Source organism: Heloderma suspectum, chromosome 4, assembly GCF_057233095.1.
Source record: "Heloderma suspectum isolate Gila_16-S chromosome 4, 16-S_ref, whole genome shotgun sequence".
NCBI lineage: Eukaryota > Metazoa > Chordata > Lepidosauria > Squamata > Helodermatidae > Heloderma > Heloderma suspectum.
This window is the reverse complement of record NC_139461.1, coordinates 125,495,820-125,519,556: the sequence shown is the minus strand read 5'-3', so window position 1 is coordinate 125,519,556 and position 23,737 is coordinate 125,495,820. Positions and strand designations below refer to the sequence as shown.

At 43.4% G+C, this 23,737-nt stretch overlaps 1 protein-coding gene across 1 annotated transcript in view; it reads right to left on the bottom strand.

Annotated features, from left to right (window-relative positions):
• Nucleotides 1–813: 813 nt before the first annotated feature.
• Nucleotides 814–23,737, bottom strand: part of LOC146347383 (cadherin-10) — a 61,875-nt gene continuing 38,951 nt past the window's right edge. Inside the window, exons 5-10 of the mRNA XM_084850556.1 lie at nucleotides 22,231–22,484; nucleotides 17,566–17,702; nucleotides 12,302–12,423; nucleotides 6,825–6,933; nucleotides 5,128–5,379; nucleotides 814–2,205 (exon numbers count right to left, since the gene is read on the bottom strand). Coding sequence (XP_084706682.1) covers nucleotides 1,712–2,205; nucleotides 5,128–5,379; nucleotides 6,825–6,933; nucleotides 12,302–12,423; nucleotides 17,566–17,702; nucleotides 22,231–22,484 — 1,368 coding nt within the window. The 3' untranslated portion in view covers nucleotides 814–1,711. The remainder of the gene's footprint in view (nucleotides 2,206–5,127; nucleotides 5,380–6,824; nucleotides 6,934–12,301; nucleotides 12,424–17,565; nucleotides 17,703–22,230; nucleotides 22,485–23,737) is intronic.

The following is a 23,737-nucleotide window of genomic DNA, read 5'->3' as shown; positions in this document are numbered from 1 at the left end:
GCTGAATCTACACATAGCAGTTATACAGTTATCATACCGTTATCATAACTATTGGTATACATGACACCAATGGGCACCAGTAGTTATGATAACGATATGATAATGGTAAAACTGCTATGTGTAGATTCAGCCTCAGTTTAAGGCAGCTTCCTATGTTCCTATGTACTTTCAGAGCACTGAAATGAATAAGACTTAAGCTGGACTAACGTTAGATACAACACTAAGGGTGCAATCCTATGGGGATAGGCGGCCGCCTCCGAACTTGGAGGTGACTGCCTATCCAATGCAGGGCAGGAGAAGCGCGGAGGGGATCGTTCCCTCCATGCTTCAGCTGCCCTGTGTTTTCGGCTAGACAACCAATTGGCTGTCTAGCCGTGGGAAGGCGGAGCAGGGGAAGCGGCTGTCAGACGACACATAGGATGTGTCTTATCAGCATTTCCACCATCCCCACCCTGCAACACCCCCAGGAACACCCCTTTTTTGCTGCTCCGCACTCCTCTTCCGAGTGCAGGGCCATTCCGAGCTGCCTGCGAGGCAGCGCGGGGGGGGGGGGGAGGCTGGTTCTCAGGGAACTGACCTTGAAGCGCGGGTTCCGAGGTTGGTTCCTGGAAGCCAACATATCCTCTGGCTGTCTAGCCACTGACTAGCAGCCATAGGATTGCTCCCTAAGACTGCAATCTTATACACACTTACTTGGGAATATGTCCGATCGAACTAAATGAGAGTTACTTCCAAGGATACATGCATCAATTGCACTGTTAACCCAGCAACATATCCCTCTCTCTTATAGAACAGGTAGGAAACAGTATCGTTATAAAACTGGTTTATTTCTTAAAAATAAATACAAAAATATAAATATAAAACATTGGCAGATAGAATCTGATGAAATGAAGTTGCACAAATTTTTGTTTGTTTGTTTTTAAACCAGCTGCATATCACATTAACACCACATGTACACCACGTGTACATTTTCAGGGATTTCTTTTTTTTTTAATGTACAGAATAGGGACATACTGTTTTCATTTTTTTCTTTTTTTCCTCTTGGGCCACAAACCAAAAAGAAGTGCACAGATGTTCTGTTCAGGCATTTGAATTCTTTTTCAGTTCCTTTTTTGGAAACTGCACGAGTAACACACCCCACTCCACTGAAACTAGAGTTGCTGTTGAAATTTCACCTGCACCAAAATTCAATGAATTTATTGGAAAATCTGATGGGTTTTGAGCAGGTGGGTGTTTTACAGAGAAGTAATTTTTGTCCCCCCAAAAGTGGGGCTCTGTTTTATAGGTATGTAGATTCTGCATGCATGGCCCTTTATGGATCACGGTCTGGGTCATTTTAAAAGCTGCACTTGCAAGAGTAGAACATGTATTTAACAGAAGCAACTTGTTATCTAGGATTGCTTGAGAGATTATAAACCTGCTCAAACAGAGTGTATCCTTTTATTTCATAAAATCGACGACACTGAATTTTGATAGCTTTGGCTTTTGGAAAGGGGTTAAATAAAATGCTGTATATATTCCATGTGACATTCTACAAGAAAGAATAAAGGACATTAATGAGCAAATTCAAAAACAAAACAAAGAAGAAGAAGAAACCCATTGTGCTGAGTGGCAGGAGAGTGTTCCTGAACATCAAATATCGTCACGTGGAGAAGGTGTCTGTAAAGTTACTTCCTCTCAAATGAACAAAAAGTGTATATCCTACTGTAGGTTAGGAAGTGTCTTTATCACTTTCGCCTCCACCATACATCTCAGCAAGCTTATTAAACCGAGGCCCCCATTCCTTGAGGTAATCATAGTTTTGGTCTCCCTCAGTAGTGCCAGACTCCAAAGAACTCAAGGATTCATCTATAGAATCATTTCCTTCATAGGCATAGGTTGCCAGGGAGTCGTACGGTGGTGCAGAGGGGTCATTATCATGCTCTTTTAACCTTTGGTTAATGAAATCTCGGACATCTGTATTATCTGGAGCACAAGGAGTCCTCCGTGGTATAAATAATGTTTCTGGTACAATATCTCGGCGGAGCTTTTTATCTTCAATAGCTGCAGGATTCCTCAGTGTGCCAATATCAAAAGCCTGCGTATCTTCTTCTCCACCACCTTCATCATTATAACTCACAATGTTGTCTCTGATGTCCTCTTTAGACAAAATCAGAGGCTCTTTCTTTCGCTGTCTCTTTAGAGCAGCAAACAACACCACTATAACTTGGAAAAAAGAAAGAACAGAATGAACTAAGAATCGCAATTTCCAAACCTGGCTATTGTATACATATATGGCTTTTTAGCAAATAAAGCAGTATATGAATGTTAATCGTTAAGTAAATGAACAAAAATATTTTACCAGCTTGGCAAATGATTTCAGCTGGGTTCTATTTCATAGTGCTCTCTGATGCACATGGCTTCCTATCTGGCTGACTTGACCAAATATATGACTACTGAACCATATTTGTGTATGTGTAAATATTGCTATAAATCTACAAAGACACCTCCTGCAGGGAAGGGCAAATCAGTAACTCTGGCCCTTCATCAGGAGAGTGAATCAAATAAGAACGTTTGGAATTCCCTGGCTGAATCAGACCATGTAGTTCAGCATTTTGTTTTCTACATTGACAGGTCCAGAACACAGGTGAGGAACCTTTTTCAGACCAAGGGCAGAATTAGTTCTGGACAACCACTTCAGGGATGCAAGCCAGCAGTGGGCGGGCCCATGCCCCAAAGTGAGTGGGGCTACCCCGCTGCTGCCATTAGCCCCGATGTGAGTGCCCAGACTCCATTCACTTACTCACGTATACAATCACAAACACACACACTGCAATCCAGTTTTTAAAAACTCATCTATCGGGATGCCAATAGCAGCTTTTTAAAAGACTGATTGTGTGTGTGTGTGTGTGGGGGGGGGGTGATTTTTCAAGAGAGGGTCTCAGCATTGGGAAGGGGAGGTTTAGATCTTCCATCCTCAGCATTGATGACCCCTCCCCATGTTGTTATAAGGCTTTTTAAAAGCCTCTGTTGGCACCAATGGAGGCTTTAGAAAGCCCTCATTGCAGCATTGGAAGGAGAAGGGGAAATCCCTTATTTCCATTCCACTGATCGAGATGCTGGTTTTGACCTATAAAGCCTTACATGGCTCAGGACCGCAATACCTGATGGCGTGCTCCTCCTGGCATGAACCTACCCATACACTACTTTCATCATCTAAGGCCCTCTGAGGGAGGCTCGGAAGGAGGAAACAAGGGAGAGGGCCTTCTCAGTGGTGGCCCCCAATTATGGAATGATCTCCCCAATGAGGCCCACCTAGTACCAACATCGTTATCTTTTCAGTGTTCTCTTATCTCAAGCATTTGGCAGCATATGATGAGGTTTTAAACAGGTCCTAGATTTTTCTTACTGTTGATTGTTTAACATTGTTTTAGGAATATGTGTGTCTCTCTGTGTGCTATCCCTTCACGTTTGTATGGAAATGGTTTTTATAATGTATTTTTAAGGTTTTAACGTTTGTAAACTGCCCAGAGAGCTTCAGCTATTGAATTGTATAGAATGTAAGACTGACTGACTGACTGACTGAATGGAGACAAGGCAGCAGGAAAGTTTGCAGGCCAGATGAGGACCTCGCAAGGACCATATCTAGCCCTCAGGTCAGAGGTTCCCCATCCCTGTTCTAGAAAGTCACAAGAATGGCATGAAAGTAGTGGCTATCTTCTGCTGCTTTTCTCCAGCACCAAAGGTATATTGTATCTGGACACGGAAGTTCTGTGTAGCCATCTTACCAGCTGTTGATCAGTCTATTCCCCATACATTTGACCAATCCTTTTTTAAAGCCATCTAAGTCAGTGACCATCACCACCACTTCTTGTCATGGTGAATTCCGTGAGTTAATGATGCATTATGTGAAAGTACTTTCTTTTTGTCCGCTGAAGCTACTGAAAATACACGCTAACCAAATGTTGAAAACAACTCACCCAAACACTCTTTTTTTAAATAGTACTATAGAATACAAAATGTAACACTTAACTAATGCTTCCCTCCTTTGTTTGTTTGTTTTGCTTCTGAAAGTACTTGTTAATATCCTTGACAGCGATTACTTGACATGTGCCCCCATACAGTTTCCTTTATATCTATTTGCTGAAGAGGGAACACTGGGGGAATGAAGTGACAGCAGAACTAATTGGAAATCTGCAGCAACAATACATTTAATTGACCCATTATCCCTATTAAGTGGCTCCTGCTTTTGACTATTTACTTATTTCTGCTGTATATTGCATAAGAAGGGTATATCTGCGGGAAAATTATTTATAATGTAGGCTGAAAAGTGCTCCCAGATTTTTATTTGGGGTGTTGGGTGAAGACATTAAAAGAAAAAGTACATCAAAGAGAAAGGGGGGAGAACTGGGGAAAGAAAACCCCACTCACTCTTTTAACCTCACTGCAAGCATACCTCAGCAAGTAAGGGCTGATTCACACATTTAATTATACCGCTTTGCAAGACCGTAATTTTCTCCGGTATGGCAGCCTTTCAGTTTTTCTCGTAGGGTGCTATTTCACACAAATACGTTCCCCTTGTAAAAACAAGGCGGTAAAGCCACCATGGGAGAACTTTAATGTCTCGGAAAGAAGTGTGCAAATTGGGAGGCACACTTGGTCACTTGGTAATAGTGTGAGGTGTGCACGTGCTGGTCTTTTTCAGGAGGGTCAGGGTGAAAGTCTCACATTATAGCAGGGGCTTGAATAAGACTGGATGAAGGCCAGTAAGGGGCTGCCAAGTGCCAAGGTGAAGAATTGAAAGAGAGATTCAGTTTCCCTTATGACATAAATGGCCTGTCATTCTTGAGGTGTTTTGCAGTAGGTTTCAGTGTAGCAACATGCAACCTGAATTGTACTGAAACAGCTGCTTTGCTGGCATCTGTGCAGGTTATTCTCCAACACAATATTGCACTGTAATCCAATTTCAATGACATGAAAGGTTTCAGCTTGATTACCGGAATGGTATCTGGATTGCAATAGGCTGTAACAAATACATAAGGTGCTATGTTTGTGAAAAAAAAGGAGGGCAGAGAGCAACCTGGCAGGCCATAACATCTTTCTACAGTGTAATTTCATTTAGCAAGGGATGGTTCCCCTGTAACTTACCCAGCAGAATAATGATGCAGAGCAGAATAGCAACGAGTGCTCCTGTGCTGAGGCCCGCTGGAAGGAGCAAAGCTTCGGCGTTACAGGACTGCATGTTTCCCCGGCTGTCACAGGCACACACCCTGATTGTCAGTGTGCCAGTGCTACTCTGGATGGGGTAGTCATTATCTGATATCACCACTGGCAGGAGGTAAGTACTTATTTCATGCCGACTAAATCCATTCCTTCTCGTCAGAATTCGAGCAGTGTTATCTAGACCAGTTAGTCACAAACAATGCATACATTACAACCAAACCACAGATTTATGCATTCCATATGAATATGTCATGGGACTTCACGAGAGCTACCACTAAAATTTTCCCTAAAGAAGCAGTTTGCTAAATTGTGTGTGCAGCCTAAGGTCTGACAGCCACTTCTATTTGACATCCCCCCCCCCACCGTCTCACCAACTGTGATTTAAATCAGGGGTGGGAAGAAGGTAGATCTCCAGATGTTTTGGACCTCACCTCCTAGAAGCCCCTGCCAGCAACACCAATGGTCAGAAATACTGGGAGTTGATGTCCAAAACATCTGGAGATCTACTTTCTGCTCACCCCTGCTTTAAATGAAGAAGAAAATCCATTGATTAAGTCAAGGTTGATATTAATAATGCAATTCAGCATGCCTATTATGCAAGCTCACCAAATTTCCCCTCTACTTTCCCTTCACTCAAAACTATCTGTTTGTTTCTTCAACGAGCAATTACATTTTCTGTCTACTGCTGGTTGCACATTGAGTGGTATGGGATATGACTCTGCAGCCACAGTGCCATAAGAGAAGGTGCGGGGGGATAGTTTACTGAAACCATCACAGTGTACACTCGTAACAGGAGCTGTTCTGAGCCAAACTAAACTGATGACAAAGATCCATGATTGGATCACCGATCTCTTTAAAATTTACCAGACAACAACCCCAGGATGGTGCTGGTGTGGATGACTGTGATGCCAGGAGGATTAGACTATCAATGGCTATTATCTATGCCAGGGATGGCATAGATAACTTGTTGCCCTCCAGATGTTGTAGGACTGCAACTCGCATCATCCCTCACCATTGGTTATGCTGGATAGGGCTGATGGGATTTGCAGTCCAACAGTATCTGGAGGGCCACAGGATTCCCGGCCTTGATCTATGCTGAATAAATGGAGCTTCCTTGTGCAGAGGCAGTTTGCCTCTGATGATCAGTCGTTGCAGAAACACAATTGAAGAGGTCTTCTGCTGTGACGTCCAGCTTGTAGGTTTCCCAGAGGCAACTAGCTTGCTACAGTTCTAAACAGAATGCTTTAGTGGATGCACCAGTCCAGCAGGGCAGCTCTTGTCATCTTATGATTCCCACCACCTGGTTACTGCAAAGGTTATTGCTGAATGAGACACAAATGGGTACATGGATTTCCTCAATGACATCTCAAAATGTTAGAAGGCCTGGTTTCGCTATGAGCACTGTTCAATGATTCAGTAGACCAGAAAAGCATCCATCGTTCCTTCCAGTTGACAGATCTCAACCACTGCGCTCCAGAGTTCCAACACTTATTTATTTTTAAGATTTTTATACTGGCTTTCTGACTGTAGTCACCCAGCTACTTAACACAATGAAAATAAACACTACAGAAATGTACATACAGAAATACACATCTACATCCTCAGTTGTCTGTGCATTTTACCTTCATTGTCCTGCACTGTGAAGTTTGGATTAACAGCAGCTAAGCTGAAGAAAAATTTTTGTCCTCCAAGGGGATCATCTTTATCAACTGCACTTATGGTTTGTATTAGCTGCAGGGAAGGACAAAAAGAAACAAGCTGACATTTATGACATGGTTGTCTGCTCTGAGAAATGTGAGTGGTCTTAAGAGACAATTGCAAAATGCATTTCTGTGTTCATAATGACTAGGGATGTCGGAGAAATCCACAACATAACCAAATGAGTTTGGATTTTCATGAATCCGACCCACAGATCCCACAGCGGACCCACTTCTCTCCTGTTGGGCAGATTCTGCAGACTTGCAGACCTATTTTCTAACTTTCCCGAATTTTGTGCATATTTTGTAATAGAAAAATATGCAAAATCTTAAAAGGCCAAAAGTGTGCATTTTCCCCATAGACTAAAGTGTGAAATGTACATTTTGGGGGATTTACGCATTTTCGCACATGCAAAGGTGTGAATTTGCGCAAATTCAGAAATGAAAAAATCCAATTCCATCAATGGGCAGACAACAGAACAAAAGGCACCTGACAATCCACAAAACACAGACAGAACAGATTTTAAACAATCCGTACATTCCTAGGAATGACACACATTGTCACCAAACAACATGATTAAATTTCGATAGATGCGACATCATTTACTTGCGTTTTGTTTTGTTTTTTTGCATTTCATCGACCTTGTATAGGCAACTGAAAGCCCAGGGGCCAAATCTGGCCTCCAAAAGCTTTCCATTTGGCCCCTGATCTCTAGAGGCAACCCATCTCCCATATACACAATTCAGTATCTCAGCTGCTTTCTTCTAAACTGAGACATAGGCAAAATACTCTTTAATACCTTCCCCCGCTCCACAGTCTGAACAGCAAGAAAGGTGTGGTCGTATCTCAACACACACATATTTTGTCTCTCAGCTCCTCACTCTCCTGCACAAAATAAGACATGAGGAAATTGTAGGGAGCAGTTGAAGTGCCTAAAGGGCTCTGGCTGCCCAATTCATACTGGCCTCCTTTGGACATAATGCTAAATATATTGCCCAAATCTGGTGCCATTCAGACATTCTGGACCCTGGCCAATGGTAAGGAATGGGGAAATTGTAGTACAAAACATCTGAAGGGCACCTGTCAGGATTCCTTTTGTCCCACTGAACTTCAAACACCAAATCAAACACAGACAAGAGGCTTCAATCTACGGCTTTTAATCCATTTCTTCAAAGGGTCATGCAGACGCAAATTCCCAGTGACTCTCAGTCTACAAGGAAATGCCTTCAGGGGGTTCAAATGATAGCTACAAAAGTTGCCCATCATTTGAAAGGAACGCAGTCTCACTAGCCTAACTTGAAGGGTGGGGGAGGTCTCTCTCTCTCTCATGAGGTCTCTAGGCGCAGCTGTTCATGCAAGGCCAATCGGGTAAACCCTCTAAGTTCCACCCTGGCCTTCTCCCTTTTTGCTCTGCATCTGTGTTTGGCATCTATTAATTCAGATTCCCCAAACCCCTCCTCTCCCTGTTCGCTGTCTCTCACGGGGGGGGAGGGGTAAAGAGGGACCCTCCTCCTGCAGCTGGACCTTTGAAACCTGAGGAGCCTGCCTAGCCATGTCTGGACTAGCCTGGGAACATACTTCCCCCATGTCTGGCAGTTCTTCAGAATCTGCTCTCCTACTCCCTGAGCTCAGAAACACTCCTGACGGCACCCGGTTGAGGAAGTCTGCACCAAGCTATATGGTACAGCATTACATGGATGAGCCATGAGCTCCCCCCCACTCCACCTGCCCCCCTGGTGTTGCTGCAAGGAAGAGATCGGAAGCTTTTGCTCCTCAATCAGACAAGCCAGTGCGTCCAACTGCAGTCAATGAGTGATCACAGCTAGCTTAAAACTGTGCCTACTCTAGAGGAAAAATGAAAAAAAGATGTAGCTTGTAGGTGGTCTGGGAAGTGATGAAAAGACATTAAAATATACCCCATATCTCAGCCCAAGTCCCAGCTTACTATGGGGTTTGGCTAATGACCCATGGACTTAGCCATTCCAAGCCTTAGTTTTGTCTCACCACCATATTAGTCCCTTGCAGAACATAGCTACAGGGCACAAAGCAACATTCAGGTACTTATGGCTGTACCAACGTTTTGGCTGAGCTTTGTCTTGATTGCTGTCTTTGTACAGTCTTGGGCTCCAAGATCACCGCAGACGGTGACTGTAGCCATGAAATTAAAAGATGCTTGCTCCTTGGGAGGAAAGCTATGGCCAACCTAGACAGCATAGTAAGAAGCAGAGACATCACCTTGCCGACAAAGGTCCGTCTAATCAAAGCTATGGTTTTCCCAGTAGTAATGTATGGCTGTGAGAGCTGGACTATAAGGAAGGCTGAGAGCCGAAGAATTGATGCTTTCGAACTGTGGTGCTGGAGAAGACTCTTACGAGTCCCCTGGACTGCAAGGAGGTCCAATCAGTCCATCCTAAAGGAAATCAACCCTGAGTGCTCATTGGAAGGACAGATACTGAAGCTGAAGCTCCAATATTTTGGCCACCTAATGCGAAGAGAAAACTCCCTGGAAAAGACCCTGATGCTGGGAAAGACTGAAGGCAAAAGGAGAAGGGGACGGCAGAGGATGAGATGGCTAGATAGCATCACGGATGCAATGAATATGAACTTGAGCACTCTCCGGGAGAGAGCGCAGGACAGGAAGGTCTGGCGTGCTATGGTCCATGGGGTCACGAAGAGTCGGACACGACTGAACGACTGAACAACAACAACAACAACCTACTCTAGAACATATAACATATGATGAATCCTATAATTTGCTCTTTCTGCATTCAGAGAATCCAGGTGATTAGTAATACTTTAAATACTACATGCATTTAAAGATGAAAAACGGTAAAGAACATCCACATTTCCCCACTGCACATCCTTTAAAATGTGGTATACCATGTCGAAATGCTGTTTCCAGTGTTCAAATATTTTCCCCTTAACAGGAACAGGAAGCATCACATAGAAATTCATATTGGTCTCTTAAATCCCCCCCCCCTTATAAAAAAATTCCCGGGTATAAAAATGTCATCACAATGAATGGTCTTAAAATTGCAATTTAGAGCACAATCCTATGCATGTTCAGAGAGAAAAAAGTACTACATCTCCCAGCATTCCCCAGACAGCATGGCTGGCTGGGGAATGCTGGGAGTTGCAGGACTTTTTCTGTCTGAACATGCATAGGATTGCACCCTTAATCTTGAATCTACCAAAACGCAGGCCTTTAAACATTGTCTCTGAATCTTGCCTCCCTCTTCTACATGCCTTGAAGCTTGGAATGGTGCCCCTGGATTTGTCAACCAGAGTTTAACACTTAAAAAACAAAAAAACAAACAAAATGGGAGAACCAAAATGTGTTCCCAGTGCAAAGTAGCACTGGATGAAAAATCATGGAGCTGAGCTTATATCCTCCCTCTCTCCCCCTGCCAATTGTGTTGACCATTTTTGTGGTCACTTTAACAATGGTCAGGTGGAGCGCAAAAGGGGGATGAACTTACTATAGTATTCCATAGCTTGTTGACAGTTGTTGGGCACCTTTTGTTTTCACAGCAGGCCACATGAAAATAGGAAGCATTGCCCTCCCTCTGCCTGGCTTCAGGATGCTGCCGCATTATCACATGGTGCCATCCTGATGCCAGTCAGTGAGGTAAATGCTTCCTGTCCTAACTGCCTGCTGTTCTACTGGCTTGGTGGCTGGCTGGTGGGGAGAGAATGGTGGTCGCTTATATGTCACTGACAGGAACCCAGTAGCAGCTGCAGGTTTTTGAGGGCCCTCAATTGGGCCCTTCCCTCAGTGAGTCTACCTTCTCACCACCATTGTTACTCTCTGCTATTGCACATCACCCTCTTTCTCAACATTATTACTAATTGCTTCCTTGACAGGCAGAGCCCCAGTGAGCAAGCAGGCAGTGGTGTCTGCTGTTCCTCTTTCTCACTACCACCACTGGGCCAGAGCAAGAGGCAGGTGAACAAGCAGGTTACAATGGAGGAGTGAGTCCAGGAGGCTTTTGGCAGTGGGCCCCTGTTGGGTGTGGGCCCTCAGCAGGTGCCCAACCATGCCTATCTTTGATGCCAGCCCTGCAGGAAACATAGGGCTGTAGCAGGAGAGTTTCATCAACCTCTCCGGCCCCTCTCCTTGCACACGTTGAATTGACAATTCTGTTGAAACATCTTGCAGCTCAGCCTTAGAGAGCAGCAAACTCTCTAGAGGGATATAGCTCTAAAGCTTTCTTTAGGTTACTCTCCTCTCCTCCCATTTGACACAAGACTTACAGATGCAACCCCACATTATTCTGCCTGATAATGCTTCCAAACCTTAAAGAAAATATCCTGCTCCAGAAAATTATGCAGGAGACTCGTGGGTAGTCTCCCATTTTTTTTTTTTTTACTGTTGTTGTCGTTTTACTGAAAACAACAGTAAACCAGATTGTGGGGGGTTGGTGCTTTACCTTCTCCTCATTTCTTAACTCAGAGTTGACCTGCTAAAGTCACTTTTCTCCTTGTTGGGGATGGCATACCTTTTTTTTCCTCACAGGTGGCGGGAAAGCAACTATGGGAAAGGGGTAATTTTGAGTAGAAAAACAAAACAAAACAGCAGGAAGTGAAAGGGTTAAGCTGCCCCTGTGTTCCCACTCTTCCTCTCCCAACCTGAAGCCTCCAGTGCTGCGTTTGTCCTCAGAGTTACAACTGTGAGTTTCATCAAGCCCTAATGGCTGGTAGTACTTTGTTACTCTTGATGGCAAAGTCATTTCACAGTGGTCAAAGTACAGTTCACAGCATCTCTTCAAGAGGCAAAGCAAAACAAATGCTTTGCCCTTCTGGTGGAACAACTTTTATGCTAGTGTGATTTGCCTACAGAAAGCCTTTTGAGATAAAACTGACATTTGCATAAATATAGAATGCTGACAGTGACATTTTGGAACACCATCCATGTCAGCTCAGAGTACAATTGGGTTTTGTAGCAAGGGAGGATTAAAAAAAAAAGAGAGAAAAATCAAATTTGATTACAGATTACCATTTGTAAATATAGTGTTTTCCTCTATGAAGGCAGCACTGAATGCGGTGAAGAGATTGTCTTTTAAGATGTATCGGAGAAAACAAACACAGAGGAATGACACGGGGGGGGGGGTGGAATTTGAAGATTTAAGAGCACAAAGCACCCTTTGTGGATCTACAAGAAAGCCATTGGTAATTTACATGTTGATGTAGCTGGGAAGTGTTACTGTGCAAGGCTGGAGTCCTTTTTGCTGGCAGCCATTTCCCCCCTTTTCATGTTACATTTCCCAAGCCGTTCTCATAAGCAATCTTTCACTCTTAAGGAATAAACACATTCTTGTAAACGAATGACTTGGTGCCTGTTCCCATAACAAAAAAACAAAAAACAAAAAAATAGCTTTGAGCATTTGTATAAATGACTTACTTGGCCAGCTCTTGCATTTTCACACACAAACGTATCATAGAACACGGCAAACTGTGGCGCATTGTCATTCACATCCAAGATTCGGACGTAAACGGAAACACGAGTCATCTCTTTGGGGTTGTCTGTCAAAGCAGGGGAAATCAGCAATCTCATGTAAAAATTGGTTTCTTTTTTCAATTAGAACTAAACCAACAGGCCCCAGATATACTGTATCTTTTTAAAAACAAAGAAACACCAATTTCACTTCATGAATTTCTACCAGCTAAGGAAAACTTTGGATGCCACAATCAACGCATAGAGTTACAGAGGACTATAACTGGGAGGTCCTTTACTGTATCACCCGTGCTTTTTGAGGGGAAGTTTGGGCCTAAGGCCTGAACACAATCCTTACCCTTAGGGCCCCTTCTGACAATACAATGCATACTCCTCTCACGTTGCTGTGGTAACACATTACTCTGGGCCCTGTGGGAGACACCTACATCATAGCTTTCCCCCAAACCAGCCAGCATTGCCCCTCCCATAAACAGGAACAATACTCTCTTGGAAAAAAGCTACAGTGTGGACTTCTCCAATATGGCTCCGATCTTCCACTGTTATGAAGGAACGCACACTGCCGCTGCTTCTACATCCTAAAGCAGTGTTCTTCACAGTAAGGCTTGAGGACCACTGGTGGCACCGAATCTCCTCAAGTGCAGCTCTCCTCCTCCTCTTCCTCTCTCTTTGCAGTAGCTGCTCACTCCCTTCAGGGGCTCTCTAGCTTTTCCTTGTTGTTTGCTTTAGGTGTGGGCCAGCTGCTGTTATCTAGGCTATTGGAGGAAACTTTGGGCGTGAACAGTTGGGGGACCTGTCACTCATCATCTGTAAGATGGCTGGGTGGGGGCTAGGGTAGTATGAACCCCACTCACCGTTCCAGTTCGGGGTGTCCACCGGGGGGGAGGCGATCCGTCCCTCCCCTTAGAATCCTCCCCAGCTGGCTCCGCTCCGCGGCAAGTCCACGAAGCTGCTGGCTGGGCCCGTCCGCAGCTGAACCTCCGTCCGCTGCCAGGCTGCGGATGCAAATGGCATCTGGCATAGCGGATGCCATTTGCATCCCTGCTTTAGCCGTGATCACGAAAAGAGTAGCGACGCAAATGGCATAGGGGATGCCATTTGTGTCTGCAGACCAGGAGAGTGGATGGCAACAGATGGATCCGGACCAGCCGGAGGCAGGTTGGGTCCGTCCGGGGAGAATTATGCGGGGTGGTGGGTGAGGGGAGAAGTCTGTTCCGCCACAGACTCCGGGGGGGGGGGATTCTAAAGAATCTGGCCTCACTGGAGTCCATGGCAGATTTCTCCACCATCCCTAGTGGGGGGAGAAGAGAATGCAGGCACAATCTGCCAGTTAGCTGTGGTGGAGGAAGGCACCAAAAGCAATGTGACTGGCTAGCTGCAGTGGTGGACTGTGGAGGAACCAGGGGTAGAGAGAAAATGGAATGTGTGAGTGAGAGAAAGCATGGAACTACACTGGGAAAATTCTGAAGCATCATGTAGAACAGATCATTCTCTCAGTTATGACAAAATTATCCATCCCAATCCAAGGACCATGTGAGCATGTTGGAACTTGTCTGCTGGAGGAGGGGAGAGAGGGCCCCCAGCCCAGAAAAGCCCCCCAAGTGTCCTTAGCAGCAGTGACTGGGGCCAAAGTGGCTCCTGCTTGAAAAACAGTGAAGATCTTCCACATGTGGCAGCCCTAATGGAAGACCTACTGTGGTGTCCACTGTAAACCCTTCCTGATACCATGTCCAGGTAAGCAGAGTAAAGGGAACAGCAGGAGCCTACGTTAGTCTGTTATGGCAGAGACCCAGTCCACACTGGATTCAATTCAGGGCCCAGCCCATACATAATTGAATTCCCTGGATTTTTTTCACTGTGGACTGGGATGGGACTGCTCATCACTAATTATTTGGTGTGAAAAGGAATTATGGTAGGAAGCAGTCCACTGGTTTGTGATTAATTTCTCTGGTGGTCTCTAATGCTGAACCATTTCTCACTCCTCGTCCAGTCTGCTATTCCGTACTGAGTGATTGTGAATGCAAATAGAGAAGACTATGGTAGTTTGAGTAGATTTAGAAATTAAAGACATAGGCATCTGTCAGTAGGGAAGCAAATGATTTCTTATTGTCTTGTGCTGCATGTAGTTGGACTGAGGTCCGAGTTGCAAACCAAGTTCTACAGTTTCTGATGTCCTTCCCTCCCTCCCCCAACAAAAGCAGCTATCTGCCCAATAAGTCAGTCACAGACTTGGGGGAAACTTCAGGAGTAGCTTCTGGTGAAGTTCAAGGAGAGGGTGATCTTTGGTCTATATATGAAGGCACTTGTATATACCTAATGGACTTTGGATGCCAGCCATTCAGTCCATATTATATTTTTTGCTGCCTATAGGCTGTATCTTATGGTGGTCCTACATAGAGTAGACCCAGTGAAATGAACTGAATGAGAAATGAAATGAAATGAATGAGAAGTCCCAGTGAAGAATGGGACTTCTGTTACACTAACATTGGATACAATCCAGTATTTGTATTTGATTTTATAAATTTCAGGCATGACCCAACACCACCAGGGACATACACCTGTATGTGGATTCCCACAGGTTTTGACAGAGCCCTATGAAAATCCTCTGCTTGGGGACACTATGCTTGTGTTGGGGCTGACTTGTAATCTTTTATTTATTTAGTATTTTAGTATTTATAAAGAAATGAAAAAAAAAACCTGAAGTGGAAAGCTCATAAACAAATATATGTTATACACAGTTCCACATTCGAGAAAACAGAGATTATGATGGTATCTTACTATGTAATTTTCTAGAAAGTGCTTTTCTAGTTGATATCCTTCTATGATCTGTATAAGCTTGATGAATGTAGTAATTAATTTAGTAATCGCAGACTTCGTAAAACCATTCTGAGGGCAGCGGAGGGATCTCTTCATTTTCAATAAAAGGCTACAGATAATTTTCTTGCTATCATGAAATTAGTAATCATCTCCAGGTCTGTCACCTCTATGGTGTTTCACCCAAGTAGTGCCTACAGTGGTTATTTTGGAATCTTATATTCCATAATTTACTTCATGTTATGGATTTCTTTGACCCAGGCCAGAATGGCTTTCTCATTAGCATTTTGAGCACACTCTGCTGGGGAGTTCTCAGCATTAGTCCCATCAAAGTGACTGCGAGCTGTGCAAGGACGCAACCATGAACTTGCACAATTCCCTATTTCATTACTACCTTTGCAGGCAAACTTCCCCACTGATTGTATTCTGGGAAAATAGCCATTTTGACAGAGAATCACAGTAATACCAGCATGGCATACAATTTTCCTTCCCTATGCTGAATAATCCCACATATGCCCCGCCCCCGATTTGATTTACAGGCATAGAATTTTGTATAATCTTTTGCAGCAGTAGGAATGCAGATAAACACTGTTACATGAGTCCATGAAGTTAGGTAACTTCTAATGGAGAAACAGATTCGTTTTTACTATTTTTTCTTCTTTTTTGAAAGAGTTGACTCAGATTTCTGCAAAAACAGTCAGGATTGGACTTTGAGTGTTTATTTATTTCTAAAACACAGTGACCCTAATACTGTGTATGCAGGCGGCAGCCAGGGCTCCACACATGTGCCCTGTTAGATGATTGGCAGTTGCGCCAATTAGAGAGCAATCCCATGGCCACTGGACACTATCTAGAGAGCCATAGGATTTTTGGCTTCCTGGCTCTGAACTCAGAGACAGTGCCCCAAGCTCGGAGCCAGGAAACCGCGCTCCCTGCCCCCTCCCCCTTTCCTTGTACCATGCACAAAGAGAACTATAGTAGTAGCTGCTTCTCCGTGCTCATAAAAAGGAGCATGGAGAGGGCAAAAAGGGGACGTTCCAGGGGCAGGGATGGGAGGAGACTGTGGAAGCCCCTTTACGCTGCTTCCTTTGGGGTTCAACAGGACTGTTCCCACCCCCTCTCCGAAGCCCTGGCTAGATGCATGAAACCACACATCTAGCCAAGAATGCAGGGTAGGTGAAGCACAGAGGAGAGGATCCCCTCCGTGCTCCGCCTGCCCTGTAAAGGATAGTGGCCAGCCTACAACTTTGAAGGTTGGCAACTATATCTTGATAGGATTGCACCTTGAGCTGTTTGATGGGAAGAAATGAGTGGGGAGGGGACTAGAAACATAGGAATATAGGAAGCTGCCTATACTGAGTCTATGGTCCATCTAGCCTAGTACTGACAAAATGCAATTGATGCTATTTCTCATTATCTAGGCTGGCCATCTCTAACCTGGTTCCCTTCAAATGTTTTGGCCTACAACTCCCATCAGTTCCAGCCATCTTGATGTCAGGGAGGGTGGAAGGTCAAAACATCTGGAGGGACCAAGATTGGGGAAGGATGGTCTACGCACTTCCAACTCAGCACCTAAAAAAGGATATTGTAGAGTTGGAAAAAGTGCAGAAAAGGGCCACTAAAATGACCAAGGGGCTGTAGTAACTCCCCTATGAGGAAAGGTGACAACAGCTGGGACTGTTTAACTTAGAAAAAAAGTGAATAAGGGGAAACATGATAGAAATTTACTCAACTATTCCTGGTGTGGAAAAAGTGGATAGGGAGACATTTTTCTCCTTCTCTTGTAATATTAGAACCCAATGGGGTCATCCCATGAAATTGCTTGATGGGAGATTCAGGACAGATAAAAAGAAGGACTTCTTCACACAGCATATAATTAAACTACGGAACTCACTTCCACAAGATGTAGTGATGGCCACCACTTTGGATAGTTTTAAAAGGGGACTGGACAAATTTAAAAGGGGACTGGACAAATTTAAAAGGGGATTGGACAAATTCATGGAGAAGATGGCTCCTCTATGGCTCCTAGTCCTGATGGCTATATGCTACCTCCAGTATCAGAGGCAGTATTCCTATGTACACCAGTTACTGGGGAACATGGGTGGGAGGGTGCTGTTGCCCTCATACCCTGCTTGTGGGTTTCCCATGAGCAGCTGGTTGGCTACTCTGTGAACAGAATGCTGGATAGATCAACCTTCTTATGTTCTTAGCAGGTAGAATGGCCTGGGAAGTGTGCAGGCATCACCCACTACAATTCTTCATCCATCATCACAGCATCAAAAGCTTGCTTCCCTGCTGGATGGGGCAACTAAGATCAAAATAATTTTCCACTGCTAAGAAATCTTCCTCACATAAGCACAAAGAAAAAAAAACACAGAGAAAAATAAAAATGGACTTACTGATCTCAGCTGCTATCACACTAAGATTGTGCCACTGAGATAATTCTCGGTCAAGCATCTTGGAAGTATAAATAGATCCATTTCCAGAATGTATGTTGAAGAGTCTGTCAAGGTCAGTGTGACGATCCAAAGAAAACCTAAATGTGATCAAGTAGAGAAAGATTTGTGTGTTGGCAACTGCACAAACACTGTTTTCATCTTCTTTGTATATCATAAGACACAGTCATTCTAACTGAGGATGAAGATATAGGCTACATTTATAGAGTAGTGGAACCAAGTTGGAAGCACTCCCACAACATTTTATTGAGACCTATATTTTCCTTACTGGCACTGAGCTCTTAAGAAATCAGAAGCAGAACCCAGTCATGAACTTCCTTCTTCTCCAACAGTTCTTGAAGCCATCTTGCACAAGGGGTCGCTGACTCAATGAAGCAACCCTTTCAAATTCCCTGTTAAACGCTGCCATGTGTGGAGCGGGGCCACTATAAAGAATGAAGCCATCCCAAGTATGGCTATGTAAAGTTGGAAACCAGAAATGATGCTATAGCCTTACTGAGTTCAAGATGAGGCTGGACAGCCATCTGTCGGGGATGCTCTGACTTGGATTCCTGCACTGAGCAGGGGGCTGTACTCGATAGTCTTGTAGTCCCCTTCCAACCCTACTCTTCTATGATTCTATGGTTCTATGACCCATTTGCTGAAATGGTGTTCAATTCATTAGCATGTTCATATTAAGTAAATTGTACTGCTGAGCTCACATTGGGGGGAGAGTGGTGAAGAACCTCTGCTACATGGTTGAGTCTGTCTTCACACTCACTTTTTCATCATCTCTTATATTGACTACTGTAATAGTCTCCATGTTGTCCTTCCTCTTTTCTTCTCTGTCCTAAATTCCATTGTTTTCTTAATGTTTGCTCTCCTTCACCCTTTCTCTAACTGTCCATGAGTAATCTTCCTCCTTTATCCCCTTCTGCTCCCATATATTTTTCTCTAGAGGCTGTAGACTGTCAGCTTGTGGGCAAGATCTGACTTGGTTTGGTTTTGTACTATGTCTTGTTGTGTTATCTGTTTGAGAAATTATTATTAGGAATAATAATAGGAAAAATAACAATAATCAGAACCATAGGCAGTATTCTGGTTGACAATGTAAATTACATGGCACTAGTTGTAAACAATCTCTAGCATAATACCTATAGTGTTAGCTGGAGTGGCAGGTTTTTTGTAGGAAATGCTATTGGTGTGCTAAAGATCGCTTAAGCTAATGCAATATAATTTACATTAGCACTATCGCCAACTTGGATACTGCCCAATAGGAATATAATTTGCTATAATATAAATGGATCACAATAATGAGTTGGATCCAAATGTAGTCATATTTAGAATAGACCCATTGAAATCAATGGGACTTAGGTATGCTATGATGACCAAATATTACCTCCAGTATTGGTGGCAGTATATCACTGAATACTCGTTGATGGGGGACATGCTATTTCTCTCATGACCTACATGAGGCTTCCCACAGGCAGCTGATGGGTGACTGTGTGAACAGAATGCTGGACTATATGAACCCTTGGTCTGATCCAGCCTGATGCTTCTTATGTTCTTATATTTTACGTCATGACTAACTGAAATCCAATTGATTTCAAGAGATGTACTCTAAGTATGACTAAGTCTGGATCCAGCACAATGTCTATAAAGACTAGACTATTATGGCTGGAACTAGATATACAACAAGCACAAGAATACTGCCAAAATAGCCTGATGTCTCCTCCTTTCTTTCTCATGATGTCTAGGGTGATGTGACATCACAATACTGCAAATTTTCCCATGCTCCACTTCATAGGCTGCCGATTGTAAAGGAGGGTCACTCATGATGCCATGCACGAAATAGCCCAAGATGTCGGGAAACAGATAACAAGACAAAGGATTGCTGTTTTCAGTGAGAGCTTCGTGTTTGCCTGCTTTCAGCTTGATTCAATGAAGTCTGTGTAATTTGAGTTGCTGGGATATGCATGCTTTTATGACTGAACATTTTTTTTCTTTTCAAGATGCTGGTCCAGTAACTTTCTAAAGCAGCCTCATATAGAATTGTCAGAGTATCAACACCTTGGAGTTAACAGTTCCATGCAAAAAAAAGCCTTTCGTGTGCTTCCTATCTGAGCAAAATAAGGCAGCGGTGAAGTATGTCAGTATAAAAAGTAATTATTACTACATCATGTGCTGATACAGAAAAGGTATGTGCAGGCTTGTGTGTGAAAGGCTTGTGTGTTATAAATATATATAATCATTATTGCAGATAACTTATATTTCATATCTGCCTTTTATATGAACAGTTTTGTGGCATCAAGTGTCTTTTTCTGCAAGCTGAAAAAAGACAGCTCAGGCAGAACTGTAATAATCAACTACTGTGCTTTAATAGGTAAAAGGCAGTTTTTCCTTCTTTCTGAACTCAACCCAGAAAAATACAGTCATTTACCTTTATTAGCCCTATTATCTCTGTAGGACAAAAATATTTAATTAGAAAGGGGTAATGTAACCCTGCTGCTCCTACTTCAAACCCCAGATAATATTACTCTAAATTAAATAAATTGCAGGGACAGCTCTTTCTTCCAGTATTATCAATAGTTCTAGCTTATTCTTCACCTACAATTTATTTCACATAAAAGTGGATAGCTGACCACAGAAGCCAGATCCTGACCTGAGTCCATTTTGAAAAATGCAGTGGAACCAACACTCATGTTTTGATATATTTTACTGAAGAAAGGAATACCTATATTGCTAGTCATTATGAAGTATACAAAAATAACTAGACATAATGCTCTTAAACTGTACTGGGGTTTTTTGTTTGCTTTTGCAATTTACTCTTTAGTACATCCAAGAGGAGGCCTAGCAACCTTGATGGAATGTTGTCCCTCTCCTTGAATTATCTTTGCCCCCACCCCACCCTGTGGCCTCAAGCCATGTAATACAGGCACTCTGTATTCAGCATTAAACTTTTCACACATACATATCTCAGAATGGATTTATGAACAGTGACTGGACACAACCATTGGTTAGATGTTATGGTTTCATGGTCAGAGGGCACAGTTCTATGGGGATAGTTGGCCACCTCTGAACTCAGAGGCAACAGACTATTCAATGCAGGGTGGGTGGAACATGGAGGGGATCTTCTCCTCCATGCTCTGGCCAGCCTACATTTGTGGCTAGACAGCCAGGGTGGCTTGGAGTGGGGCGGGGGGAGGCCAGACAACACATAGGAAGTGGTGTACTAGCTCTTCCACCCTGCCCTCCCAGCCCCCAGGAATGGCCCCCTATTCAGCCACTCCATGCTGCTCTTACAAGTGTGGAGCCAGAGATAAACCGTGTTGCCTACAAGAGGCAGGGGAGGGGCAGAGAGTTCATTTTCTGGGAACCAACCTTGGAGCGCTGGCTCTGAGCTTGGTTCCCAGACAACAAAAAATCCTATGGCCATCTATCCACTTTCTAGCACCCATAGGATTGTGCCCTTATTGTTTTATTTCACTGTTTTATCCTCTCTTGTAAGCTACCCAGAGAACCTGTGTTATTAAGAGGCATTTTAATGTCATTATTAATACAAACATAAGCTGGGGTTTGAGCGATGAGGTATTGTTTGTTTTCTTTTCCTATTCTTCCTAAGGGAATTCTAATAGTCATATGAAAGTATTTAGATGTGAGAGAGTGATTTCTGAATCAGGGGTGCACAGGAGGTAGATTGGGGTCCACAGATAGATCTCTAGGTGATTCTCAGTAGATCAGCAAGGGTTTCTAACTCGCAGTTGTTCAACAATAGCTATTTTGTAGCTCCAAATTAGACTGTTAGATTAGTTACTACGGCAAGAATTCAGATGTAGATTTGTATTCGTGTAGATCATCCCAGTGTATGACTCATGGGGTGTGGCAGAACATTGTCTGCACCACCTAAGCCAGTTTGTCATCTGGCTCCAGTTGATGGATCTTGGGGTTCTGGTAAAAAAAAGAAAAGTAGATACTGCAAGCCTGAAATCTGCTTTCCCCTGTTGTGAATGATACCAAATCCACACTTGTCCAGTTCTTTTGCCAGTTAATGTTTTGTCCAACTTTCCTGCCATTCATTCTTGCTTTTATTAATTGTTGCTGAAACCCCCTTAGTCATTCTATGGAATATCCAGACTCCCGGACAGACATTAACGAGACAATTATCATTAGTTTGACTGTCATACAATGTGAACAACAGAACATGATAAGAGATGAGCTTATGCCATTACAGACCCTCAAATCTTGGCAGATCCAATTAACCTTCATTTTTAGCTTATAGTTGGCTTATGCTATTGTCAAATGAGCCTGTAATAAATCGGCCATGTTAAATAACCTTATTAATTCTCAGTTGTATAACTATCATATGGACGGTGGAGGAGAAGAAGGTAACAAATCTGCTTGTGAAGAAGCCATGAAACTGAATCAAATATCCACTCAGTATTTTCTTAATACTTAATTATTCCATGAACATTCCCTGAATAGTTTCTACTGGTACTTGTCAATTGATATTTAATATTTGAATTAGAGATTAGATTAGATCAGAGCAAAAGTATCAACTGAAATAATTAGACAGAGAGATCATTACTACAATGTTATCCATCAAGGTTTTAGTTTCTTTCTGGCCTTTACCTGATAGGGCCTGCAGCAGAATCGGGATCTCGGGCCATCACAGTGCCTATGATGGTGCCCACCTCGATATCTTCATGTATCTCGAAAAGGTATGAGGATCTGCTGAATATGGGAGGCTCATCCACATCCTCTACAGATATTTTCACAGTAGTTGTGTCTTTAAAAGGCCCAAGGTAATAAAAACGTGGGTCAACATATAGGTTCTCTGCCTCTACTTTCAAAGTATATAGCCTTCTGTTCTCATAGTCCAGTGGCTGTAAGAAAACACAGTCATGGAACAAAATTAATAATACAACTGCACAAAAATAAGTTGGCTGTCAGAATGTCACAAATGTGCAACAGCATGGCAAGCGGCATTTGCCATTTATTTAATGCCAGCCGTGTGCCAGGTACTGAACAGAATAGAAATGACACAATCCAAGTGATGTTATGTAGCTTGTGTTGCCGTGTAGCAGACTAAATATTAGATCCCGATGCTGCTTTGGTCATGGGGCAGTAAGGATGGCCAATTTGCATTTAAAACAACAACAACAACCCTCATATAGCCAGTTCAAGAGGGGCTGGATGTTTGTTGCAGTGAGAATATGGATGCACATCTGTGTCTGCCTCAGCTATGCAAGTGGAAGGCTGAGTCTGCCTGTGGATCTCCCTTGCTGGACTGGAGTACTGGAGACAGCTGGGATCAGATCCATATTTAGGCACAGAACTCAGTCCTAGTTCACCCAAACTGTAGGTGATAAAGCAAAAATGTTCCTGGACTCTACCACATATACATACCTGATGGAGAACCTCTCTTGGTATCAGCCTAACCCGTATACAGGGCATAGGTTCAGACCCACCTCAGAGTGCCTCCTCTGAAGGAGATTCAGTGGATGGCAGCAAAGGATAACTCCTTTTTCAGTGGTGGCTCCTCCACTGTGAAATGTTCTCCCCAGTGAAGCCTGCCTGGCACCAACATTGTCATCTTTCCAGCACCAGGTCAAGACTTTCCTCTTCTCCCAGACATTTGAGGGCTGGAGAATGGGCATTTTATGCATCAGTTGTTTTGGATATGGTCTGTACTGGTGTTTTAGTCATTATGTTTGGGTGTCTTTCATGGAAATTGGTTTTAGCTATTTATATTTTGTATGTTTAAATAATTTTGTTGTAAGTCACCTTAGTTGTTTTTTGGGTTGTTGTTGTTCTTTTTAAGACGAAGGTGATTGTAGTGAGTTTGACACTGGAAGAACTGGTGAGGAATCAGCTGTTGAACTGACACAGTCCCCTATATACTGCTTGAATGCATAGAGACATGTTTGGCCTAACTGGCAGCTTTATAGTTAATTAGGAAGGCCTCTCTCACACACAGGTAATTTACAGTTTCACTTTGAAGCTGTTTTGGCCAGCTGTATGATCTCATTCCTGTGAGAAGAGATAAGTTTTACTTCCTGTGGGAAGCCCCCTCCTTCTGAATTGTGTGTGCCAGCCTGTCAGCTCCTGAACTAGGGACACCTATAAAATCCAGCAG